Below are 25,605 nucleotides of genomic sequence, written 5' to 3' on the forward strand. Positions count from 1 at the left end.
CTTGACAGATGAAATCTCTCTCTTGGAGGAGAGTATTTGAAGTCCAGAAGGTATCCCTGAGATATTATCTCTAGCGCCCAGGGATCCTGAACATCTCTTGCCCAAGCCTGGGCGAAGAGAGAAAGTCTGCCCCCCACTAGATCCGATCCCGGATCGGGGGCCCTCAATTCATGCTGTTTTAGTACTCGTCGGTACCGCAAAATATTTATCCAACCTACACATTTTCTCTGGTATTGCAACTGTGTTACAATCATTCAGAGCCGCTAACACCTCCCCTAGTAATACACGGAGGTTTTCCAGTTTAAATTTAAAATTTGAAATATCTGAATCCAGTCTGTTTGGATCAGAACCGTCACCCACAGAATGAAGTTCTCCGTCCTCATGTTCTGCCACCTGTGACGCAGTGTCTGACATGGCCCTAATATTATCAGCGCACTCTGTTCTCACCCCAGAGTGATCACGCTTACCTCTTAGTTCTGGTAATTTAGCCAAAACCTCAGTCATAACAGTAGCCATATCCTGTAATGTGATTTGTAATGGCCGCCCAGATGTACTCGGCGCTACAATATCACGCACCTCCCTCTGAGCGGGAGATGTAGGTACTGACACGTGAGGCGAGTTAGTCGGCATAACTCTCCCCTCGTTGTTTGGTGAAATTTGTTCAATTTGTACAGATTGACTTTTATTTAAAGTAGCATCAATACAGTTAGTACATAAATTTCTATTGGGCTCCACTTTGGCATTGCAACAAATGACACGGGTATCATCCTCTGAATCAGACATGTTTAACACACTAGCAAATAAACTTGCAACTTGGAAATACAATTCAATTAGAATAATATTAAAACGTACTGTGCCTTTAAGAAGCACAGAAGATCTATGACAGTTGAAAATTAATAAATTGAAACAGTTATAGCCTCAATCCTTGTAAACAACACAACTTTAGCAAAGGTTTAATCCCATTAGCAAAGATAACAAATTCTGAAAGCAGGAAACAAATTACAGAATAAACGTTTTTTATCTCAGTCAAACTATAATTCTCACAGCTCTGCTGAGAGAAATTACCTCCCTCAAAATAAGTTTTGAAGACCCCTGAGCTCTGTAGAGATGAACCGGATCATGCAGGGAATACAATGAGTTGCTGACTGAAATATTTGATGCGTAGTAAAAGCGCCAAAAAACGGCCCCTCCCCCTCACACACAGCAGTGAGGGAAAACAGAAACTGTCAGAAAACAGATTAAGCAACTGCCAAGTGGAAAAATAGTGCCCAAACATTTATTCACTCAGTACCTCAGCAAATGAAAACGATTTTACATTCCAGCAAAAACGTTAAACATAATCTCTAGTTATTAAACAGCTTTATGTATTTCTTACAGTGTAATTCTAGTGAAGTACCATTCCCCAGAATACTGAAGTGTAAAGTATACATACATGACATTATATCGGTATGGCAGGATTTTCTCATCAATTCCATTGTCAGAAAATAAAAACTGCTACATACCTCTATGCAGATTCATCTGCCCGCTGTCCCCTGATCTGAAGTTTACCTCTCCTCAGATGGCCGAGAAACAGCAATATGATCTTAACTACTCCGGCTAAAATCATAACAAAAACTCTGGTAGATTCTTCCTCAAACTCTGCCAGAGAGATAACACACTCCGGTGCTATTTTAAAATAACAAACTTTTGATTGAAGATATAAAACTAAGTATAATCACCATAGTCCTCTCACACGTCCTATCTAGTCGTTGGGTGCAAGAGAATGACTGGGAGTGACGTAGAGGGGAGGAGCTATATGCAGCTCTGCTGGGTGAATCCTCTTGCACTTCCTGTTGGGGAGGAGTAATATCCCAGAAGTAATGATGACCCGTGGACTGATCACACTTAACAGAAGAAACACAATTTATGTAAGAACTTACCTGATAAATTCATTTCTTTCATAGTAGCAAGAGTCCATGAGACCCACCCTATTTTTTTGTCGTTATATTTTTTTGTACAAAGCACTTTATTTTTTCCAGTTCCTCTTTTTGTATGCTTTTTACTCCTTATTTTACACCTCACTTATTGGCTACACAATAAACTAAGGTATGAGTGTGGTGGGAGGTGTATTTATAGGTATTTTGAGGTTTGGGAAACTTTGCCCCCTCCTGGTAGGAATGTATATCCATACGTCACTAGCTCATGGACTCTTGCCACTATAAAAGAAATTAATTTATCAGGTAAATTCTTACATAAAATATGTTTTATATTGACATAACACAAAATGAGTACACCCCTCACATTTTTGTAAATATTTTATTATATCTTTTCATGTGACAACACTAAAGAAATGACACTTTGCTACAATGTAAAGTAGTGAGTGTACAGCCTGTATAACAGTGTAAATTTGTTGTCCCCTCAAAATAACTCAACACACAGCCATTAATGTCTAATCCGTTGGCAACAAGTTACACACACACACACACACACACTCACGCAGAGTGGGGACTAACCCTTTCTCTGACACTCACGCAGAGTGGGGACTAACCCTTTCTCTGACACTCACGCAGAGTGGGGACTAACCCTTTCTCTGACACTCACGCAGAGTGGGGACTAACCCTCTCTTGTAAGGTGTATCCATTCCACGGATTCATCCTTTACTTGTGGGATATTCTCCTTCCTAACAGAGAGCACACAGCAGAGCTGTCCATATAGCTCCCCCTCTAGCTCCACCCCCCAGTCATTCTCTTTGCCGGCTCTAAGCAATAGGGTCCCTCTCGGAAGGGTAAAGTGAATGTGGTGTTAGATTTGTAGTTTTTTGTTCTACAAGCAAAAGTTTGTTATTTTAAATGGTACCTGTGTGTACTATTTACTCTCCAGCAGAAAAGAGATGAAGATTTCTGCAGAGAGGAAGATGATTTTAGCATGTTGTAACTAAAATCCACTGCTGTTCCCACACAGGACTGAGGAGTACAAGAAAACTTCAGTTGGGGGAACGGTTTGCAGGTTAGGCTGCAATAAGGTATGTTCAGTCATTTATTTCTAGACAAGACTGTGATAATGCTAGAAAAGGACTGATAAGATCCCCATGAGGGAAGGGTAAGCTTTATTCAGAGGCTAAGTATGGAATTACAAGCTTACATAACAGGGCTAGTTTATGCTGGTTGACACTATTTTATGGCAAGTTGACACTTTTTTTATGGCAAACGGTTTTTACTAAGAAATATCGTTTTTTGAGACACTTTGAAAGTCCCTTTGGGTTTCTTACAGGGGTTGTTGCCCACATGGCTAATATTATAACTCTTAGGAGTGTTTTCTTAGGCCTCACAGCACTGGAGTAGGGTGGGAGGGGCCTAATTTTGCGCCTCAGATGCGCAGTTAGTTTGACTAGATCTTCAGGCTGTGTTCACATGGTGGCTCCTGCTACAGTTTGAGGACCCATAAGAAGCTTTTTTCCCATAAATCTGACTCCTAAGGGAAGGTAAGGCCACAGCAGAGCTGTGGCAAGGTGCTAAAGTTGTTTTAACCGGCCTGTTAGCTTACTATTGATCCGGTTTGGGCATTAAGGGGTTAATCGTTTTTCTTGCTAGTTGTGCAATCTTAACAATGCTTTAGGTACATACTGTGAAAATTTCAAAAAGTTTGGTGCATTTTTCACTGTTTTGGAAAATTGTGTGCCTTTTTTATCTCTTAAAGGCACAGTAATGTTTTTTGCAAAGTGTGTTTTTGCTTGATTAAAGTGATTTCTAAGCCTGTTTGTCTTACTACTAGTCTGTTAAACATGTCTGACACCAAGGAAAATCCTTGTTCAATGTGTTTAGAAGCCATGGTAAAACCCCCTCTCAAAATGTGCCCCACTTGTATTGATATGTCTATACACTTTAAAGACCATATTGTTGCACTTAAAAATGTGTCCCAAGATGATTCTCAGACAGAAGGTAATGAGGTTAGCCCGTTGACCTCTCCCTAAGTGTCACAACCAGTTACGCCCGGTCAAGCGACGCCTAGCACCTCTAGCGCGTCTAACTCTTTTACCTTACAAGACTTTTGGCGGCAGTTATGGATAATACCCTCTCAGTATTTTTATCTAAGCTGCCCGTGTTACCTGCAAAGCGTGATAGCTCTGTTTTAAGAACAGATTATGAGCATTCTGACGCTTTAGTAGCCGTATCCGATATACACTCACAACGCTCTGAAATGGGGGCGAGGGATGTGCTGTCTGAGGGAGAAATTTCCGTTTCGGGAAAGGTTGCTCCTCAGACTCTGATACGTTGGCTTTTAAATTTAAACTAGAACACCTCCGCTTATTGCTCAGGGAGGTATTAGTTACTCTGGATGACTGCGACCCTTTGGTGGTTCCAGAGAAATTGTGTAAAATGGACAAGTACCTAGAAGTTCCTGTTTACACTGATGTGTTCCCGGTCCCTAAGAGGATTGCTGATATAGTAACTAGGGAGTGGGATAGACCTTGTATTCCGTTTGTTCCCCCTCCTGTTTTTAAGAAAATGTTCCCCATATCTGACACTACGCGGGACTCATGGCAGACGGTCCCTAAGGTGGAGGGGGCTGTTTCTTCACTTACTAAACGCACAACCATACCAATTGAGGACAGTTGTGCTTTTAAAGACCCTATCGATAAAAAATTAGAGGGTTTACTTAAGAAAATCTTTGTTCATCAAGGTTTTTTTCTCCAACCTATAGCGTGCATTGTTCCTGTAACTACTGCAGCTGCTTTCTGGTTCGAGGCGCTGGAAGATGCGCTCCTGACGGAGACCTCATATGAGGACATTATGGACAGAATTAAGGCTCTTAAGCTGGATAATTCTTTTATCACAGATGCCACTTTCCAACTAGCTAAGTTAGCGGCAAAGAATTCAGGTTTCGCCATTCTGGCGCGCAGGGCGCTATGGCTAAAGTCCTGGTCGGCCGATGTGTCATCAAAATCCAAACTACTGAACATCCCTTTCAAAGGAAAGACCCTTTTTGGGCCTGAATTGAAAGAGATTATCTCAGAAATCACTGGGGGGAAAGGCCATGCTCTCCCTCAGGACAAGTCCTTTAAGACTAAGAACAAACAAAATAATTTTCGTTCCTTTCGAAATTTCAGGAGTGGTCTCGTTTCATCCTCCCCTGCTGCAAAGCAAGAGGGTAACACTTCACAACCCAGGGCAGCCTGGAAACCTTACCAGGGCTGGAACAAGGGTAAACAGGCCAAGAAGCCTGCAGCTGCCTCCAAGACCGGATCTAGTGGGGGGCAGACTCTCTTCGCTCAGGCCTGGGCAAGAGACGTACACGATCCTTGGGCCTTAGAGATTGTATCCCAGGGATATCTTCTAGAATTCAAGGACTCCCCTCCAAGGGGAAGTTTCCACATTTCTCGTCTGTCTACAGACCACACAAAGAAAGAGGCGTTCTTACGCTGCGTAGAAGACCTACATACAATGGGAGTGATCCACTCAGTTCCAATTGTGGAACAAGGGCTGGGTTTTTACTCGAACCTGTTTGTGGTTCCCAAAAAAGAAGGAACTTTCAGACCAATCCTGGATCTCAAAATTCTAAACAAATTCCTCAGAGTCCCATCATTCAAGATGGAGACCATTCGGACAATATTACCAATGATCCAGGAGGGTCAATTTATGACTATCGTGGATCTAAAGGATGCGTATCTACATATTCCTATCCACAAAGATCATCACCAGTTCCTCAGGTTCACCTTTCTGGACAAGCATCATCAGTTTGTGGCTCTTCCTTTCGGGTTGGCCACTGCTCCCAGAATTTTCACAAAGGTGCAAGGGTCCCTTCTGGCGGTTCTAAGACCGCGGGGCATAGCAGTGGCGCCTTACCTAGACGACATCTTAATTCAGGCGTCGACTTTCCAAAGAGCCAAGTCTCACACGGAAATTGTATTGGCCTTTCTGAGGTCTCACGGGTGGAAGGTGAACATCAAAAAGAGTTCTCTCTCTCCCCACTCACAAGAGTTCCATTCCTAGGAACCCTCATAGACTCGGTAGAAATGAAAATATTTCTGACGGAGGTCAGAAAGTTAAAACTCTTAACTACTTGCGAAGCTCTTCATTCCATTCCTCGGCCGTCTGTTGCTCAGTGCATGGAGACAATCGGACTAATGGTAGCGGCAATGGACATAGTCCCTTTTGCACGGATACACCTCAGACCACTGCAATTATGCATGCTCAAACAGTGGAATGGGGATTATGCAGATTTGTCTCCTCAAATACAGTTGAACCAGGGGACCAGAGATTCTCTTCTCTGGTGGTTGTCTCAGGATCACCTGTCTCAGGGAATGTGTTTCCGCAGACCAGAGTGAATCATCGTAACGACCGACGCCAGTCTGTTGGGCTGGGGTGCTGTCTGGGACTCCCTGAAAGATCAGGGCTTATGATCTCGGGAAGAAGCTCTTCTCCCGATAAACATTCTGGAACTGAGGGCGATATTCAACGCTCTTCAGGCATGGCCTCAGCTAGCTGCGGCCAAATTCATCAGATTTCAGTCGGACAACATCACGACTGTAGCTTACATCAACCATTAAGGGAGAACAAGGAGTCTCCTAGCAATGATGGAAGTAACCAAAATAATCAGGTGGGTGGAGGTTCACTCTTGCCACCTCTCAGCAATTCACATCCCAGGAGTAGACAACTGGGAAGCGGATTTTCTAAGTCGTCAGACTTTTCATCCGGGGGAGTGGGAACTCCACCCGGAGGTATTTGCCCAGCTGACTCAGCTATGGGGCACTCCAGAATTGGATCTGATGGCATCCCGTCAGAATACCAAACTTCCTCTTTATGGGTCCAGGTCCCGGGATCCCCAGGCGGTGTTGATAGATGCTCTAGCAGCGCCTTGGTCCTTCAATCTGGCCTATGTGTTTCCACCGTTTCCTCTCCTTCCTCGTCTGGTTGCCAGAATCAAGCAGGAGAGGGCGTCGGTGATTCTAATAGCACCTGCGTGGCCACGCAGGACTTGGTATGCAGACCTAGTGGACATGTCATCTGTTCCACCATGGACTCTGCCAATGAGGCAGGACCTTCTACTTCAAGGTCCTTTCAAACATCCAAATCTAATTTCTCTGCGTCTGACTGCTTGGAGATTGAACGCATAATTCTATCTAAGCGTGGTTTCTCTGAGTCGGTTATCGATACCCTGATTCAGGCTAGAAAGCCTGTCACCAGGAAAATCTACCATAAGATTTGGCACAAATATCTTTGTTGGTGCGAATCCAAGGGTTACTCATGGAGTAAGATTAGGATTCCCAGGATATTGTCCTTTCTCCAAGAAGGATTGGAGAAAGGATTATCAGCTAGTTCCTTAAAAGGACAGATATATGCTTTGTCTATTCTTTTACACAAACGTATGGCAGAGGTACCAGACGTTCAAGCGTTTAGTCAGGCTTTAGTCAGAATCAAGCCTGTTTATAGACCTGTTTCTCCGCCATGGAGTCTGAATTTAGTTCTTTCAGTTCTGCAATGGGTTTCGTTTGAACCTTTACATTCCATAGATATTAAGCTTTTATCTTCCTAAGGTTGTGTCTAATAAGAATATTAATCAGGAAATTGTTGTTCCTTCTCTGTGTCCTAATCCTTCTTCGAAGAAGGAACGTCTGTTACACAATCTTGATGTGGTTCGTGCTTTAAAGTTCTATTTACAAGCAACTAAGGATTTCAGACAAACAACTTCATTGTTTGTCATCTATTCTGGTAAGAGGAGAGGTCAGACGGCGACTGCTACCTCTCTTTCCTTTTGGCTGAAAAGCATCATCCGTCTGGCCTATGAGACTGCTGGCCAGCAGCCTCCTGAAACAATTACTGCTCATTCTACCAGAGCAGTGGCTTCCACATGGGCTTTTAAAAATGAGGCTTCTGTTGAACAGATTTGTAAGGCAGCGACTTGGTCTTCGCTGCATACTTTTTCCAAATTTTCCAAATTTGATACTTTTGCTTCCTCGGAGGCTATTTTTGGGAGAAAGGTCTTGCAGGCAGTGTTGCCTTCCGTTTAAGGTACCCGTCTTGTTCCCTCCCTTCATCCGTGTCCTAAAGCTTTGGTATTGGTATCCCACAAGTAAAGGATGAATCCGTGGACTGGATACACCTTACAAGAGAAAACAGAATTTATGCTTACCTGATAAATTACTTTCTCTTGTGGTGTATCCAGTCCACGGCCGGCCCTGGCTCTTAGTCAGGTAGATTTTTTGTCTAAACTACAGTCACCACTGCACCCTATGGTTTCTCCTTTTTCTTCCTAACCTCCAGTCGAAAGACTGGGGGTGGAGCTAGAGGGGGAGTTATATGGACAGCTCTGCTGTGTGCTCTCTTTGCCACTTCCTGTTGGGAAGGAGAATATCCCACAAGTAAAGGATGAATCCGTGGACTGGATACACCACAAGAGAAAGTAATTTATCAGGTAAGCATAAATTCTGTTTTTTCTCTGACACTCACCCAGAGTGGGGACTAACCCTTTCTCTGACACTCACCCAGAGTGGGGACTAACCCTTTCTCTGACACTCACCCAGAGTGGGGACTAACCCTTTCTCTGACACTCACCCAGAGTGGGGACTAACCCTTTCTCTGACACTCACCCAGAGTGGGGACTAACCCTTTCTCTGACACTCACCCAGAGTGGGGACTAACCCTTTCTCTGACACTCACCCAGAGTGGGGACTAACCCTTTCTCTGACACTCACCCAGAGTGGGGACTAACCCTTTCTCTGACACTCACCCAGAGTGGGGACTAACCCTTTCTCTGACACTCACCCAGAGTGGGGACTAACCCTTTCTCTGACACTCACCCAGAGTGGGGACTAACCCTTTCTCTGACACTCACCCAGAGTGGGGACTAACCCTTTCTCTGACACTCACCCAGAGTGGGGACTAACCCTTTCTCTGACACTCACCCAGAGTGGGGACTAACCCTTTCTCTGACACTCACCCAGAGTGGGGACTAACCCTTTCTCTGACACTCACCCAGAGTGGGGACTAACCCTTTCTCTGACACTCACCCAGAGTGGGGACTAACCCTTTCTCTGACACTCACCCAGAGTGGGGACTAACCCTTTCTCTGACACTCACCCAGAGTGGGGACTAACCCTTTCTCTGACACTCACCCAGAGTGGGGACTAACCCTTTCTCTGACACTCACCCAGAGTGGGGACTAACCCTTTCTCTGACACTCACCCAGAGTGGGGACTAACCCTTTCTCTGACACTCACCCAGAGTGGGGACTAACCCTTTCTCTGACACTCACCCAGAGTGGGGACTAACCCTTTCTCTGACACTCACCCAGAGTGGGGACTAACCCTTTCTCTGACACTCACCCAGAGTGGGGACTAACCCTTTCTCTGACACTCACCCAGAGTGGGGACTAACCCTTTCTCTGACACTCACCCAGAGTGGGGACTAACCCTTTCTCTGACACTCACCCAGAGTGGGGACTAACCCTTTCTCTGACACTCACCCAGAGTGGGGACTAACCCTTTCTCTGACACTCACCCAGAGTGGGGACTAACCCTTTCTCTGACACTCACCCAGAGTGGGGACTAACCCTTTCTCTGACACTCACCCAGAGTGGGGACTAACCCTTTCTCTGACACTCACCCAGAGTGGGGACTAACCCTTTCTCTGACACTCACCCAGAGTGGGGACTAACCCTTTCTCTGACACTCACCCAGAGTGGGGACTAACCCTTTCTCTGACACTCACCCAGAGTGGGGACTAACCCTTTCTCTGACACTCACCCAGAGTGGGGACTAACCCTTTCTCTGACACTCACCCAGAGTGGGGACTAACCCTTTCTCTGACACTCACCCAGAGTGGGGACTAACCCTTTTTCTGACACTCACCCAGAGTGGGGACTAACCCTTTTTCTGACACTCACCCACTTGAGTGGGGACTAACCCTTTTTCTGACACTCACCCACTTGAGTGGGGACTAACCCTTTTTCTGACACTCACCCACTTGAGTGGGGACTAACCCTTTTTCTGACACTCACCCACTTGAGTGGGGACTAACCCTTTTTCTGACACTCACCCACTTGAGTGGGGACTAACCCTTTTTCTGACACTCACCCACTTGAGTGGGGACAAACCCTTTTTCTGACACTCACCCACTTGAGTGGGGACAAACCCTTTTTCTGACACTCACCCACTTGAGTGGGGACAAACCCTTTTTCTGACACTCACCCACTTGAGTGGGGACAAACCCTTTTTCTGACACTCACCCACTTGAGTGGGGACAAACCCTTTTTCTGACACCCCACTTGAGTGGGGACAAACCCTTTTTCTGACACCCACTTGAGTGGGGACAAACCCTTTTTCTGACACTCACTTGAGTGGGGACAAACCCTTTTTCTGACACCCACTTGAGTGGGGACAAACCCTTTTTCTGACACCCACTTGAGTGGGGACAAACCCTTTTTCTGACACCCACTTGAGTGGGGACAAACCCTTTTTCTGACACCCACTTGAGTGGGGACAAACCCTTTTTCTGACACCCACTTGAGTGGGGACAAACCCTTTTTCTGACACCCACTTGAGTGGGGACAAACCCTTTTTCTGACACCCACTTGAGTGGGGACAAACCCTTTTTCTGACACCCACTTGAGTGGGGACAAACCCTTTTTCTGACACTCACTTGAGTGGGGACAAACCCTTTTTCTGACACTCACTTGAGTGGGGACAAACCCTTTTTCTGACACTCACTTGAGTGGGGACAAACCCTTTTTCTGACACTCACCCAGAGTGGGGACTAACCCTTTTTCTGACACTCACCCAGAGTGGGGACTAACCCTTTTTCTGACACTCACCCAGAGTGGGGACTAACCCTTTCTCTGACACTCACCCAGAGTGGGGACTAACCCTTTCTCTGACACTCACCCAGAGTGGGGACTAACCCTTTCTCTGACACTCACCCAGAGTGGGGACTAACCCTTTCTCTGACACTCACCCAGAGTGGGGACTAACCCTTTCTCTGACACTCACCCAGAGTGGGGACAAACCCTTTTTCTGACACCCACTTGAGTGGGGACAAACCCTTTTTCTGACACCCACTTGAGTGGGGACAAACCCTTTTTCTGACACCCACTTGAGTGGGGACAAACCCTTTTTCTGACACCCACTTGAGTGGGGACAAACCCTTTTTCTGACACCCACTTGAGTGGGGACAAACCCTTTTTCTGACACTCACTTGAGTGGGGACAAACCCTTTTTCTGACACTCACTTGAGTGGGGACAAACCCTTTTTCTGACACTCACTTGAGTGGGGACAAACCCTTTTTCTGACACCCACTTGAGTGGGGACAAACCCTTTTTCTGACACCCACTTGAGTGGGGACAAACCCTTTTTCTGACACCCACTTGAGTGGGGACAAACCCTTTTTCTGACACCCACTTGAGTGGGGACAAACCCTTTTTCTGACACCCACTTGAGTGGGGACAAACCCTTTTTCTGACACCCACTTGAGTGGGGACAAACCCTTTTTCTGACACCCACTTGAGTGGGGACAAACCCTTTTTCTGACACCCACTTGAGTGGGGACAAACCCTTTTTCTGACACCCACTTGAGTGGGGACAAACCCTTTTTCTGACACCCACTTGAGTGGGGACAAACCCTTTTTCTGACACTCACCCACTTGAGTGGGGACAAACCCTTTTTCTGACACTCACCCACTTGAGTGGGGACAAACCCTTTCTCTCTGACGCCCACTTGAGTGGGGACTAACCCTTTCTCTCTGACGCCCACTTGAGTGGGGACTAACCCTTTCTCTCTGACGCCCACTTGAGTGGGGACTAACCCTTTCTCTCTGACGCTCACCCACTTGAGTGGGGACTAACCCTTTCTCTGACGCTCACCCACTTGAGTGGGGACTAACCCTTTCTCTGACGCTCACCCAGAGTGGGGACTAACCCTTTCTCTCTGACACTCACCCACTTGAGTGGGGACTAACCCTTTCTCTGACGCTCACCCAGAGTGGGGACAAATGCAGAAATGCAGAGTGAGAATTCACAGTTTTTCACAAAAACCGCTGCTAGCCGGGTGAGATTGTAAAGTAGCTGGGTGCGGTCAGTTGTTCGAATACATCCTGCTATCCAAAGTACAATTTAATTCCATAAATTAGCATACATTTATTTCATTATAAAATGAACAATAAACGTTGAACATTTTAACCCCTTAAAGATCGGGCATTTCAGACTAAGGGGTCGATTTATGAAACAGCGGATGCTTCCTCCGACCCACTCCGCTTCAGGTCCGTCTGAAGTGGAAGTTAAGAAGCAGTGGTCCTAAGACCGTTGCTCCTTTACTCGTCCGCCACCCGATCATCAAACGGATACAATCTGGTTGATTGACACCCCCTGGTAGCGGATGATTGGCTGCGAATCTGCAGGGGGCGGCATTGTTCAAGCATTTCACTAGACATGCTTGTGCAATAAATGTCAACAGCGTATGCTACAGCGGATCACGTCCACTCGCACATTAGTAAATTGGCCCCTAAGACTTCCCCAAAAGACCAGAGTGTTTTTAGCATTTTTGATCACTACAGTTAAACAGAAATAGAGCCTTGTTTTTTTTATTTATCTATTAAAACTATATACTTTTTTTAGTAGACAACCCAAAGTATTGATCTAGGCCTATTTTGGTAGATTTCATGCCACCATTTCACCGCCAAATGCGATCAAATAAAAAAAAAAAATGTTAACTTTATTACAAACTTTAGGTGTCTCACTGAAATTATTTACGAACAGCTTGTGCAAATATGTTCAGATACCAGACATATATGGCTTTGGCGTTTCTTTTTGGTAATTAGAAGGCCGCTAATTGCGCACCACACTTTTACTATTCCCAGGAGTGAAGGGGTGAATCAGGTAGCTTGAAGGGTTAATTTTAGCTTTAGTGTATAGATTACTCTCCCACCTGACACTTCCCTCTCAAACAGCTCTTCCATACAGACTGCACACAATAAGGATTAACCCTTTTCACTAATACAGACCCTGCAGAGCAGGGATTAACCCCTTCTCGGATACATGGACCCACAAAGAAGTGGTATAGAAATCTGCTTTCAGTATCTAGTTGCTGATACAAAATTACTAAATTTTTCATCTCTTTTGTTTCAGGATCTGGTGACATTTGATGACGTTGCTGTGTATTTCACAGAAGACGAGTGGGAATACTTGGAGGAATGGCAGAAGGAGCTGTATAAGGAAGTCATGGTGCAAAACTTTCAGCTTGTGACATCTGTGGGTAAGAGGTTGTGTCCTCCTGTCTGTGTCACCTGCAGCAAAGAGTCTGACCCCATGTCCTATAGCTCCCTCCTGACTGTGTCACCTGCAGGGGAGGGACAGACCCCATGTCCTATAGCTCCCTCCTGTCTGTGTCACCTGCAGGGGAGGGACAGACCCCATATCCTATAGCTCCCTCCTGTCTGTGTCATCTGCAGGGGAGGGACAGACCCCATGTCCTATAGCTCCCTCCTGACTGTGTCACCTGCAGGGGAGGGACAGACCCCATGTCCTATAGCTCCCTCCTGTCTGTGTCACCTGCAGGGGAGGGACAGACCCCATGTCCTATAGCTCTCTCCTGACTGTGTCACCTGCAGGGGAGGGACAGACCCCATGTCCTATAGCTCCCTCCTGTCTGTGTCACCTGCAGGGGAGGGACAGACCCCATGTCCTATAGCTCCCTCCTGACTGTGTCACCTGCAGGGGAGGGACAGACCCCATGTCCTATAGCTCCCTCCTGTCTGTGTCATCTGCAGGGGAGGGACAGACCCCATGTCCTATAGCTCCCTCCTATCTATGTCACCTGCAGGGGAGGGACAGACCCCATGTCCTATAGCTCCCTTCTGTCTGTGTCACTATGTCACCTGCAGTAGAGGGACAGACCCCATGTCCTATAGCTCCCTCCTGTCTGTGTCACCTGCAGGGAGGGATAGACCCCATGTCCTATAGCTCCCTTCTGTCTGTGTCACTGTGTCACCTGCAGGGGAGGGACAGACCCCATGTCCTATAGCTCCCTCCTGTCTGTGTCACTGTGTCACCTGCAGGGGAGGGACAGACCCCATGTCCTATAGCTCCCTCCTGTCTGTGTCACCTGCAGGGGAGGGACAGACCCCATGTCCTATAGCTCCCTCGTGTCTGTGTCACCTGCAGGGGAGGGACAGACCCCATGTCCTATAGCTCCCTCCTGTCTGTGTCACCTGCAGGGGAGGGACAGACCCCATGTCCTATAGCTCCCTCTTGTCTGTGTCACCTGCAGGGGAGGAACAGAACCCATGTCCTATAGCTCCCTCCTGTCTGTGTCACCTGCAGGGGAGGAACAGACCCCATGTCCTATAGCTCCCTCCTGTCTGTGTCACCTGCAGGGGAGGGACAGACCTCATGTCCTATAGCTCCCTCCTGTCTGTGTCACTTGCAGTGGAGGGGCAGACCTCATGTCCTATAGCTCCCTCCTGACTGTGTCACCTGCAGGGGAGGGACAGACCCCATGTCCTATAGCTCCCTCCTGTCTGTGTCACTGTGTCACCTGCAGGGGAGGAACAGAACCCATGTCCTATAGCTCCCTCCTGTCTGTGTCACCTGCAGGGGAGGGACAGACCCCATGTCCTATAGCTCCCTCCTGTCTGTGTCACTGTGTCACCTGCAGGGGAGGGACAGACCTCATGTCCTATAGCTCCCTCCTGTCTGTGTCACCTGCAGTGGAGGGGCAGACCTCATGTCCTATAGCTCCCTCCTGACTGTGTCACCTGCAGGGGAGGGACAGACCCCATGTCCTATAGCTCCCTCCTGTCTGTGCCACCTGCAGGGGAGGGACAGACCCCATGTCCTATAGCTCCCTCCTATCTATGTCACCTGCAGGGGAGGGACAGACCCCATGTCCTATAGCTCCCTCCTGTCTGTGCCACCTGCAGGGGAGGGACAGACCCCATGTCCTATAGCTCCCTCCTGTCTGTGTCACCTGCAGGGGAGGGACAGACCCCATGTCCTATAGCTCCCTCCTGTCTGTGTCACCTGCAGGGGAGGGACAGACCCCATGTCCTATAGCTCCCTCCTGTCTGTGCCACCTGCAGGGGAGGGACAGACCCCATGTGCTATAGCTCTCTCCTGTCTGTGTCAACTGCAGGGGAGGGACAGACCCCATGTCCTATAGCTCCCTCCTGACTGTGTCACCTGCAGGGGAGGGACAGACCCCATGTCCTATAGCTCCCTCCTGTCTGTGTCATCTGCAGGGGAGGGACAGACCCCATGTCCTATAGCTCCCTCCTATCTATGTCACCTGCAGGGGAGGGACAGACCCCATGTCCTATAGCTCCCTTCTGTCTGTGTCACTATGTCACCTGCAGTAGAGGGACAGACCCCATGTCCTATAGCTCCCTCCTGTCTGTGTCACCTGCAGGGGAGGGACAGACCCCATGTCCTATAGCTCTCTCCTGTCTGTGTCACCGGCAGGGGAGGGACAGACCCCATGTCCTATAGCTCCCTCCTGTCTGTGTCACCTGCAGGGGAGGGACAGACCCCATGTCCTATAGCTCTCTCCTGTCTGTGTCACCGGCAGGGGAGGGACAGACCCCATGTCCTATAGCTCCCTCCTGTCTGTGTCACCTGCAGGGGAGGGACAGACCCCATGTCCTATAGCTCCCTCCTGTCTGTGTCACTGTGTCACCTGCAGTGGAGGGACAGACCCCATGTCCTATAGCTCCCTCCTGTCTGTGTCACCTGCAGGGGAGGGACAGACCTCATGTCCTATAGCTCCCTCCTATCTGTGTCACCTGCAGGGGAGGGACAGACCCCATGTCCTATAGCTCCCTCCTATCTATGTCACCTGCAGGGGAGGGACAGACCCTATGTCCTATAGCTCCCTCCTTTCTGTGCCACTGTGTCACCTGCAGGGGAGGGACAGACCCCATGTCCTATAGCTCCCTCCTGACTGTGTCACCTGCAGGGGAGGGACAGACCTCATGTCCTATAGCTCCCTCCTGACTGTGTCACCTGCAGGGGAGGGACAGACCCCATGCCCTATAGCTCCCTCCTGTCTGTGTTACTGTGTCACCTGCAGTAGAGGGACAGACCCCATGTCCTATAGCTCCCTCCTTTCTGTGCCACTGTGTCACCTGCAGGGGAGGGACAGACCCCATGTCCTATAGCTCCCTCCTGTCTGTGTCACCTGCAGGGGAGGGACAGACCTCATGTCCTATAGCTCCCTCCTGACTGTGTCACCTGCAGGGGAGGGACAGACCCCATGTCCTATAGCTCCCTCCTGTCTGTGTCACTGTGTCACCTGCAGGGGAGGGACAGACCCCATGTCCTATAGCTCCCTCCTATCTGTGTCACTGTGTAACCTGCAGGGGAGGGACAGACCTCATGTCCTATAGCTCCCTCCTGTCTGTGTCACTGTGTCACCTGCAGCTGAGGGACAGACCCCATGTCCTATAGCTCCCTCCTGTCTGTGTCACCTGCAGGGGAGGGACAGACCCCATGTCCTATAGCTCCCTCCTGTCTGTGTCACTGTGTCACCTGCAGGGGAGGGACAGACCCCATGTCCTATAGCTCCCTCCTATCTGTGTCACTGTGTCACCTGCAGGGGAGGGACAGACCCCATGTCCTATAGCTCCCTCCTGTCTGTGTCACCTGCAGGGGAGGGACAGACCCCATGTCCTATAGCTCCCTCCTGTCTGTGTCACCTGCAGGGGAGGGACAGACCCCATGTCCTATAGCTCCCTCCTGTCTGTGTCACCTGCAGGGGAGGGACAGACCCCATGTCCTATAGCTCCCTCCTGTCTGTGTCACTGTGTCACCTGCAGGGGAGGGACAGACCCCATGTCCTATAGCTCCCTCCTGTCTGTGTCACTGTGTCACCTGCAGGGGAGGGACAGACCCCATGTCCTATAGCTCCCTCCTGTCTGTGTCACTGTGTCACCTGCATGGGAGGGACAGACCCCATGTCCTATAGCTCCCTCCTGTCTGTGTCACTGTGTCACCTGCAGGGGAGGGACAGACCCCATGTCCTATAGCTCCCTCCTGTCTGTGTCACCTGCAGGGAGGGACAGACCCCATGTCCTATAGCTCCCTCCTGTCTGTGTCACTTGCAGGGGAGGGACAGACCCCATGTCATATAGCTCCCTCCTGTCTGTGTCACCTGCAGGGGAGGGACAGACCATATGTCCTATAGCTCCCTCCTGTCTGTGTCACTGTGTCACCTGCAGGGAGGGACAGACCCCATGTCCTAAAGCTCCCTCCTGTCTGTGTCACTGTGTCACCTGCGAGGGAGGGACAGACCCCATGTCCTATAGCTCCCTCCTGTCTGTGTCACCTGCAGGGGAGGGACAGACCCCATGTCCTATAGCTCCCTCCTGTCTGTGTCACCTGCAGGGGAGGGACAGAACCCATGTCCTATAGCTCCCTCCTGTCTGTGTCACCTGCAGGGGAGGTACAGACCCCATGTCCTATAGCTCCCTCCTCTCTGTGTCACCTGCAGAGGAGGGACAGACCCCATGTCCCATAGCTCCCTCCTGACTGTGTCACCTGCAGGGGAGGGACAGACCCCATGTCCTATAGCTCCCTCCTGTCTGTGTCACCTGCAGGGAGGGACAGACCCCATGTCCTATAGCTCCCTCCTGACTGTGTCACCTGCAGGGGAGGGACAGACCCCATGTCCTATAGCTCCCTCCTGACTGTGTCACCTGCAGGGGAGAGACAGACCCCATGTCCTATAGCTCCCTCCTGTCTGTGTCACTGTGTCACCTGCAGGGGAGGGACAGACCCCATGTCCTATAGCTCCCTCCTATCTGTGTCACTGTGTCACCTGCAGGGGAGGGACAGACCCCATGTCCTATAGCTCCCTCCTGTCTGTGTCACCTGCAGGGGAGGGACAGACCCCATGTCCTATAGCTCCCTCCTGTCTGTGTCACCTGCAGGGGAGGGACAGACCCCATGTCCTATAGCTCCCTCCTGTCTGTGTCACCTGCAGGGGAGGGACAGACCCCATGTCCTATAGCTCCCTCCTGTCTGTGTCACTGTGTCACCTGCATGGGAGGGACAGACCCCATGTCCTATAGCTCCCTCCTGTCTGTGTCACTGTGTCACCTGCAGGGGAGGGACAGACCCCATGTCCTATAGCTCCCTCCTGTCTGTGTCACTGTGTCACCTGCATGGGAGGGACAGACCCCATGTCCTATAGCTCCCTCCTGTCTGTGTCACTGTGTCACCTGCAGGGGAGGGACAGACCCCATGTCCTATAGCTCCCTCCTGTCTGTGTCACCTGCAGGGAGGGACAGACCCCATGTCCTATAGCTCCCTCCTGTCTGTGTCACTTGCAGGGGAGGGACAGACCCCATGTCATATAGCTCCCTCCTGTCTGTGTCACCTGCAGGGGAGGGACAGACCATATGTCCTATAGCTCCCTCCTGTCTGTGTCACCTGCAGGGAGGGACAGACCCCATGTCCTAAAGCTCCCTCCTGTCTGTGTCACTGTGTCACCTGCGAGGGAGGGACAGACCCCATGTCCTATAGCTCCCTCCTGTCTGTGTCACCTGCAGGGGAGGGACAGACCCCATGTCCTATAGCTCCCTCCTGTCTGTGTCACCTGCAGGGGAGGGACAGAACCCATGTCCTATAGCTCCCTCCTGTCTGTGTCACCTGCAGGGGAGGTACAGACCCCATGTCCTATAGCTCCCTCCTCTCTGTGTCACCTGCAGAGGAGGGACAGACCCCATGTCCCATAGCTCCCTCCTGACTGTGTCACCTGCAGGGGAGGGACAGACCCCATGTCCTATAGCTCCCTCCTGTCTGTGTCACCTGCAGGGAGGGACAGACCCCATGTCCTATAGCTCCCTCCTGACTGTGTCACCTGCAGGGGAGGGACAGACCCCATGTCCTATAGCTCCCTCCTGTCTGTGTCACTGTGTCACCTGCAGGGGAGGGACAGACCTCATGTCCTATAGCTCCCTCCTGTCTGTGCCACCTGCAGGGGAGGGACAGACCCCATGTCCTATAGCTCCCTCCTGTCTGTGTCACCTGCAGGGGAGGGACAGACCCCATGTCCTATAGCTCCCTCCTGACTGTGTCACCTGCAGGGGAGGGACAGACCCCATGTCCTATAGCTCCCTCCTGTCTGTGTCACCTGCAGGGGAGGGACAGACCCCATGTCCTATAGCTCCCTCCTGTCTGTGTCACTGTGTCACCTGCAGGGGAGGGACAGACCCCATGTCCTATAGCTCCCTCCTGTCTGTGTCACCTGCAGGGGAGGGACAGACCCCATGTCCTATAGCTCCCTCCTGTCTGTGTCACCTGCAGGGGAGGGACAGACCCCATGTCCTATAGCTCCCTCCTGTCTGTGTCACCTGCAGGGGAGGGACAGACCCCATGTCCTATAGCTCCCTCCTGTCTGTGCCACCTGCAGGGGAGGGACAGACCCCATGTGCTATAGCTCTCTCCTGTCTGTGTCAACTGCAGGGGAGGGACAGACCCCATGTCCTATAGCTCCCTCCTGTCTGTGTCACCTGCAGGGGAGGGACAGACCCCATGTCCTATAGCTCCCTCCTGTCTGTGTCACCTGCAGGGGAGGGACAGACCCCATGTCCTATAGCTCCCTCCTGTCTGTGTCACCTGCAGGGGAGGGACAGACCCCATGTCCTATAGCTCCCTCCTGTCTGTGTCACTGTGTCACCTGCATGGGAGGGACAGACCCCATGTCCTATAGCTCCCTCCTGTCTGTGTCACTGTGTCACCTGCAGGGGAGGGACAGACCCCATGTCCTATAGCTCCCTCCTGTCTGTGTCACTGTGTCACCTGCAGGGGAGGGACAGACCCCATGTCCTATAGCTCCCTCCTGTCTGTGTCACTGTGTCACCTGCAGGGGAGGGACAGACCCCATGTCCTATAGCTCCCTCCTGTCTGTGTCACCTGCAGGGGAGGGACAGACCCCATGTCCTATAGCTCCCTCCTGTCTGTGTCACCTTGCAGGGGAGGGACAGACCCCATGTCATATAGCTCCCTCCTGTCTGTGTCACCTGCAGGGGAGGGACAGACCATATGTCCTATAGCTCCCTCCTGTCTGTGTCACTGTGTCACCTGCAGGGAGGGACAGACCCCATGTCCTAAAGCTCCCTCCTGTCTGTGTCACTGTGTCACCTGCGAGGGAGGGACAGACCCCATGTCCTATAGCTCCCTCCTGTCTGTGTCACCTGCAGGGGAGGGACAGACCCCATGTCCTATAGCTCCCTCCTGTCTGTGTCACCTGCAGGGGAGGGACAGAACCCATGTCCTATAGCTCCCTCCTGTCTGTGTCACCTGCAGGGGAGGTACAGACCCCATGTCCTATAGCTCCCTCCTCTCTGTGTCACCTGCAGAGGAGGGACAGACCCCATGTCCCATAGCTCCCTCCTGACTGTGTCACCTGCAGGGGAGGGACAGACCCCATGTCCTATAGCTCCCTCCTGTCTGTGTCACCTGCAGGGAGGGACAGACCCCATGTCCTATAGCTCCCTCCTGACTGTGTCACCTGCAGGGGAGGGACAGACCCCATGTCCTATAGCTCCCTCCTGACTGTGTCACCTGCAGGGGAGAGACAGACCCCATGTCCTATAGCTCCCTCCTGTCTGTGTCACCTGCAGGGAGGGACAGACCCCATGTCCTATAGCTCCCTCCTGACTGTGTCACCTGCAGTAGAGGGACAGACCCCATGTCCTATAGCTCCCTCCTGTCTGTGTCACCTGCAGGAGAGGGACAGACTCCATGTCCTATAGCTCCCTCCTGTCTGTGTCACTGTGTCACCTGCAGGGGAGGGACAGACCTCATGTCCTATAGCTCCCTCCTGTCTGTGCCACCTGCAGGGGAGGGACAGACCCCATGTCCTATAGCTCCCTCCTGTCTGTGTCACCTGCAGGGGAGGGACAGACCCCATGTCCTATAGCTCCCTCCTGTCTGTGTCACCTGCAGGGGAGGGGCAGACCCCATGTCCTATAGCTCCCTGCTGTCTGTGTCACCTGCAGGGGAGGGACAGACCCCATGTCCTATAGCTCCCTCCTGTCTGTGTCACCTGCAGGGGAGGGACAGACCCCATGTCCTATAGCTCCCTCCTGTCTGTGTCACTGTGTCACCTGCAGGGAGGGACAGACCCCATGTCCTATAGCTCCCTCCTGACTGTGTCACCTGCAGGGGAGGGGCAGACCCCATGTCCTATAGCTCCCTCCTGACTGTGTCACCTGCAGGGGAGGGACAGACCCCATGTCCTATAGCTCCCTCCTGTCTGTGTCACTGTGTCACCTGCAGGGGAGGGACAGACCCATGTCCTATAGATCCCTCCTGTCTGTGTCACCTGTAGGGGAGGGACAGAACCCATGTCCTATAGATCCCTCCTGTCTGTGTCACCTGTAGGGGAGGGACAGAACCCATGTCCTATAGTTCCCTCCTGTCTGTGTCACCTGTAGGGGAGGGGCAGACCCCATGTCCTATAGCTCCCTCCTGTCTGTGTCACCTGCAGGGGAGGGACAGACCCCATGTCCTATAGCTCCCTCCTGTCTGTGTCACCTGCGGGGGAGGGACAGACCCCATGTCCTATAGCTCCCTCCTGTCTGTGTCACCTGCAGTAGAGGGACAGACCCCATGTCCTATAGCTCCCTCCTGTCTGTGTCACTGGGTCACCTGCAGGCAGGGCCTGCCATCAGGGGGTGACAGGGGTGACTCCTGCCAGGGGGCCCCATGAGGCAAGAGCAGCTCATTTTTTTATTTTTATTTTGGCAACCACCAGAGGGTACTACAGCAGAGTGCTATTGAGTGTGAGAAATGTTATTATAAGGAGTAAAGCATTAGAATTTGAGAGGATTTCTGAGTGTGCACTAAACCACTGTGACACTGTACAAACTTAAGTGCCAAGTCTGTCTCGCACTGTGCAGACGGCAGATCACTTTAATTTGCAGATGAGGTAGGACTTACTTAGTAAATGTTTTTTATTTCTTTTTGCAATTTTCGGATTGTAACTTCAGTTTGGTAGTAGTTGTATGGTGGGGCCAGGGGTCCATAAAAATAGATAAAAAATTTTTAGCAGCAGTGTATTTATGATTGTTTGACAATGCTGTAGAAATTCTATATTTAAAGCCATGCAGAAATGTTTCCTCCTCAATACACAAATGGTAGGTGCCCTTTTGGCAGATATGAGGTATACACTCATTTTCATATAATTGCATGTAATAGACACTACTATAAAGAATAAGATGCACAGATACTAATATAAAAATACAGTACAACACTGTTTAAAAACTTACTTAGAAGCTCTCAGTTTAGCTCTGTTGAAAAGGTAGTTGGAAAGCCCACTGCAAGTGTGAAATAAGACACTCCCCCTCCCCCTTCTTTTGCATATGAAAAGACACTTTACACAAACAGGAGCAAGCTGGAGTAGGTAGCTGATGGTATTCACATAAAACTTTGGGGCTTGGTTAGGTGCGGAAAATCAGAGCAATGTTATTTTAAAATAAGCAAAACTATACATTTAAAAAATAAAAAATCTTCATGGGCTATATAAATAGATCATCTACAAAACATCTATGCAAAGAAAAAAATTGTGTATAATGTCCCTTTTAATATATATATATATATATATATATATATATATATATATATATATATATATATATATATATATATATATATATATAATTTATTAATTGCATTCCAGTTAACTGCCCCTTTATGCAAGGACACATGTCACACACTGTTGATTTAGGGGATGCAATGTGCAGAAATGTTACCTCCTGTGAGTGTTTCTCTGAGTGTTTTTCTTTGTGCTTTTGTTTGTGTCTCTGAGTGTGTGTGGTTTTTTTTTCTGTGGGCCTCTCTGTGAGGGTGGGTGTGTATGTCTTTGTGCATTTTCTGTGGATGCCTGTGAGGGTGTGTGCGTATGTATGTCTTTGTGCATTTTCTCTGGATGCCTTTGTGAGGGTGGGTGTATGTATGTCTGTGTTTTCTGTGGGTGTCTCTGTGAGAGTGTGTGTATGTCTTTGTGTGTTTTCTGTGGGTGTTTCCTTGAGTGTTAGTGCAAGTTTGAGTTTGTGTGTGTGTGTGTGTCCATTGTCTGTTCCTTTTTAGGACATTTTGACCTATACTACTGATTATTCACATCTTTCTACAGACTTTGAGACTGAGACCATTCCGGGAAGTCACCAATCCACCATTTAACCTTTCAATTATTGTTTAGGCAGTTCAGGGCCCTTCCTTTCAGCCACTGCATGCTGTTGTCATCATTTAGTTGGCATCTTCCTTGACAAAAAGATAATCAGAACTCCATATTTTGTTTTGTAAATCTCCTTTTCTCTTGTTAAGTGTATCCAGTCCACGGATCATCCATTACTTGTGGGATATTCTCCTTCCCAACAGGAAGTTGCAAGAGGATCACCCACAGCAGAGCTGCTATATAGCTCCTCCCCTAACTGTCATATCCAGTCATTCTCTTGCAAGCCTCAACCAAGATGGAGGTCGTAAGAGGAGTGTGGTGTTTTATACTTAGTTTATTCTTCAATCAAAAGTTTGTTATTTTTAAATGGTACCGGAGTGTACTGTTTATCTCAGGCAGTATTTAGAAGAAGAATCTGCCTGCGTTTTCTATGATCTTAGCAGAAGTAACTAAGATCCATGGCTGTTCTCACATATTCTGAGGAGTGAGGTAACTTCAGAGAGGGAATGGCGTGCAGGTTTTCCTGCAATAAGGTATGTGCAGTTAATATTTTTCTAGGGATGGAATTTGCTAGAAAATGCTGCTGATACTGAACTAATGTAAGTAAAGCCTTAAATGCAGTGAGAGCTACTGGTATCAGGCTTATTAATAGAGATACATACTCTTATAAAAATGTAATATAAAACGTTTGCTGGCATGTTTAATCGTTTTTATATATGTATTTGGTGATAAAACTTATTGGGGCCTATTTTTTTTCCACATGGCTGGCTTGAATTCTGCCTAGTAACCGTTTCCTGACTTTCCACTGTTGTAATATGAGTGGGAGGGGTTTTTTTGTGCAGCAAAAATTACAGACACAGACATCCAGCTTCTTCCTGCATGATCCAGGATATCTCTGGAGGGCTCAAAAGGCTTCAAAGTCGTTTTTGAGGGAGGTAACAAGCCACAGTAGAGCTGTGGCAGTTGTTGTGACTATTTTAAAAAAACAACAACAAAAAAACGTTTTTGTCAGTTATTATTCTGTGTTTGGTATTAAGGGGTTAAACATCCATTTGCAAGTGGGTGCAATGCTCTGCTAACTTGTTACATACACTGTACAAATTTTGTTAGTGTAACTGCCTTTTTTCACTGTTATTTCAAATTTTGGCAAAAAATTGTGTTTCTTAAAGGTGCAGTAACGTTTTTTATATTGCTTGTAAACTTGTTTAAAGTGTTTTCCAAGCTTGCTAGTCTCATTGCTAGTCTGTTTAAACTTGTTTGACACAGAGGAAACAACTTGTTCATTATGTTTGAAAGCCATGGTGGAGCCCCATAGGAGAATGTGTACTAAATGTATTGATTTCACCTTAAACAGTAAAGATCAGTCTTTAACTATAAAAGAAATATCACCAGCAGATTCTGACGAGGGGGAAGTTATGCCGACTAACTCTCCCTACGTGTCAGACCCTTCGCCTCCCGCTCAGGGGATGCACGCTAATATGGCGCCAATTGCATCAGGGACGCCCATAGCGATTACCTTGCAGGATATGGCTGCAATCATGAATAATACCCTGTCAGAGGTATTATCCAGGTTGCCTGAATTAAGAGGCAAGCACGATTGCTCTGGGGTTAGGAGAAATACAGAGCGCGAAGATGCTGTAAGGGCCATGTCTGATACTGCGTCACAATATGCAGATCATGAGGACGGAGAGCTTCAGTCTGTGGGTGACGTCTCTGAATCAGGTTTCCCCGAATCAGAGATTTCTAATTTTAAATTTAAGCTTGAGAACCTCCGTGTATTGCTTGGGGAGGTATTAGCTGCTCTGAATGACTGTAACACAGTTGCAGTACCAGAGAAATTGTGTAGGCTGGATAAATACTATGCGGTGCCGGTGTGTACTGATGTTTTTCCTATACCTAAAAGGCTTACAGAAATTATTAGCAAGGAGTGGGATAGACCGGGTGTGCCTTTTTTCCCCACCTCCTATATTTAGAAAAATGTTTCCAATAGACGCCACTACACGGGACTTATGGCAGACGGTCCCTAAGGTGGAGGGAGCAGTTTCTACTTTAGCAAAGCGTACCACTATCCCGGTTGAGGACAGTTGTGCTTTTTCAGATCCAATGGATAAAAAATTGGAGGGTTACCTTAAGAAAATGTTTATTCAACAAGGTTTTATTTTACAGCCCCTTGCATGCATAGCGCCTGTCACGGCCGCGGCGGCATTCTGGTTTGAGGCCCTGGAAGAGGCCATCCATACAGCTCCATTGACTGAAATTATTGACAAGCTTAGAACACTTAAGCTAGCTATCTCATTTGTTTCTGATGCCATTGTTCATTTGACTAAACTAACGGCTAAGAATTCCGGATTCGCCATCCAGGCGCGTAGGGCGCTATGGCTTAAATCCTGGTCAGCTGACGTGACTTCGAAGACTAAATTACTCAGCATTCCTTTCAAGGGGCAGACCTTATTCGGGCCTGGC

At 49.0% G+C, this 25,605-nt stretch overlaps 1 protein-coding gene across 1 annotated transcript in view; it reads left to right on the top strand.

Annotated features, from left to right (window-relative positions):
* The window catches only part of LOC128659677 (gastrula zinc finger protein XlCGF57.1), a 134,808-nt gene that overhangs the window by 31,940 nt on the left and 77,263 nt on the right, over positions 1-25,605 (top strand). The window contains exon 2 of the mRNA XM_053713251.1: positions 13,095-13,221. Within this exon, the coding sequence (XP_053569226.1) occupies positions 13,095-13,221 (127 nt within the window). The remainder of the gene's footprint in view (positions 1-13,094; positions 13,222-25,605) is intronic.

Source organism: Bombina bombina, chromosome 5 (assembly GCF_027579735.1).
Source record: "Bombina bombina isolate aBomBom1 chromosome 5, aBomBom1.pri, whole genome shotgun sequence".
Taxonomy (NCBI): Eukaryota; Metazoa; Chordata; class Amphibia; order Anura; family Bombinatoridae; genus Bombina; species Bombina bombina.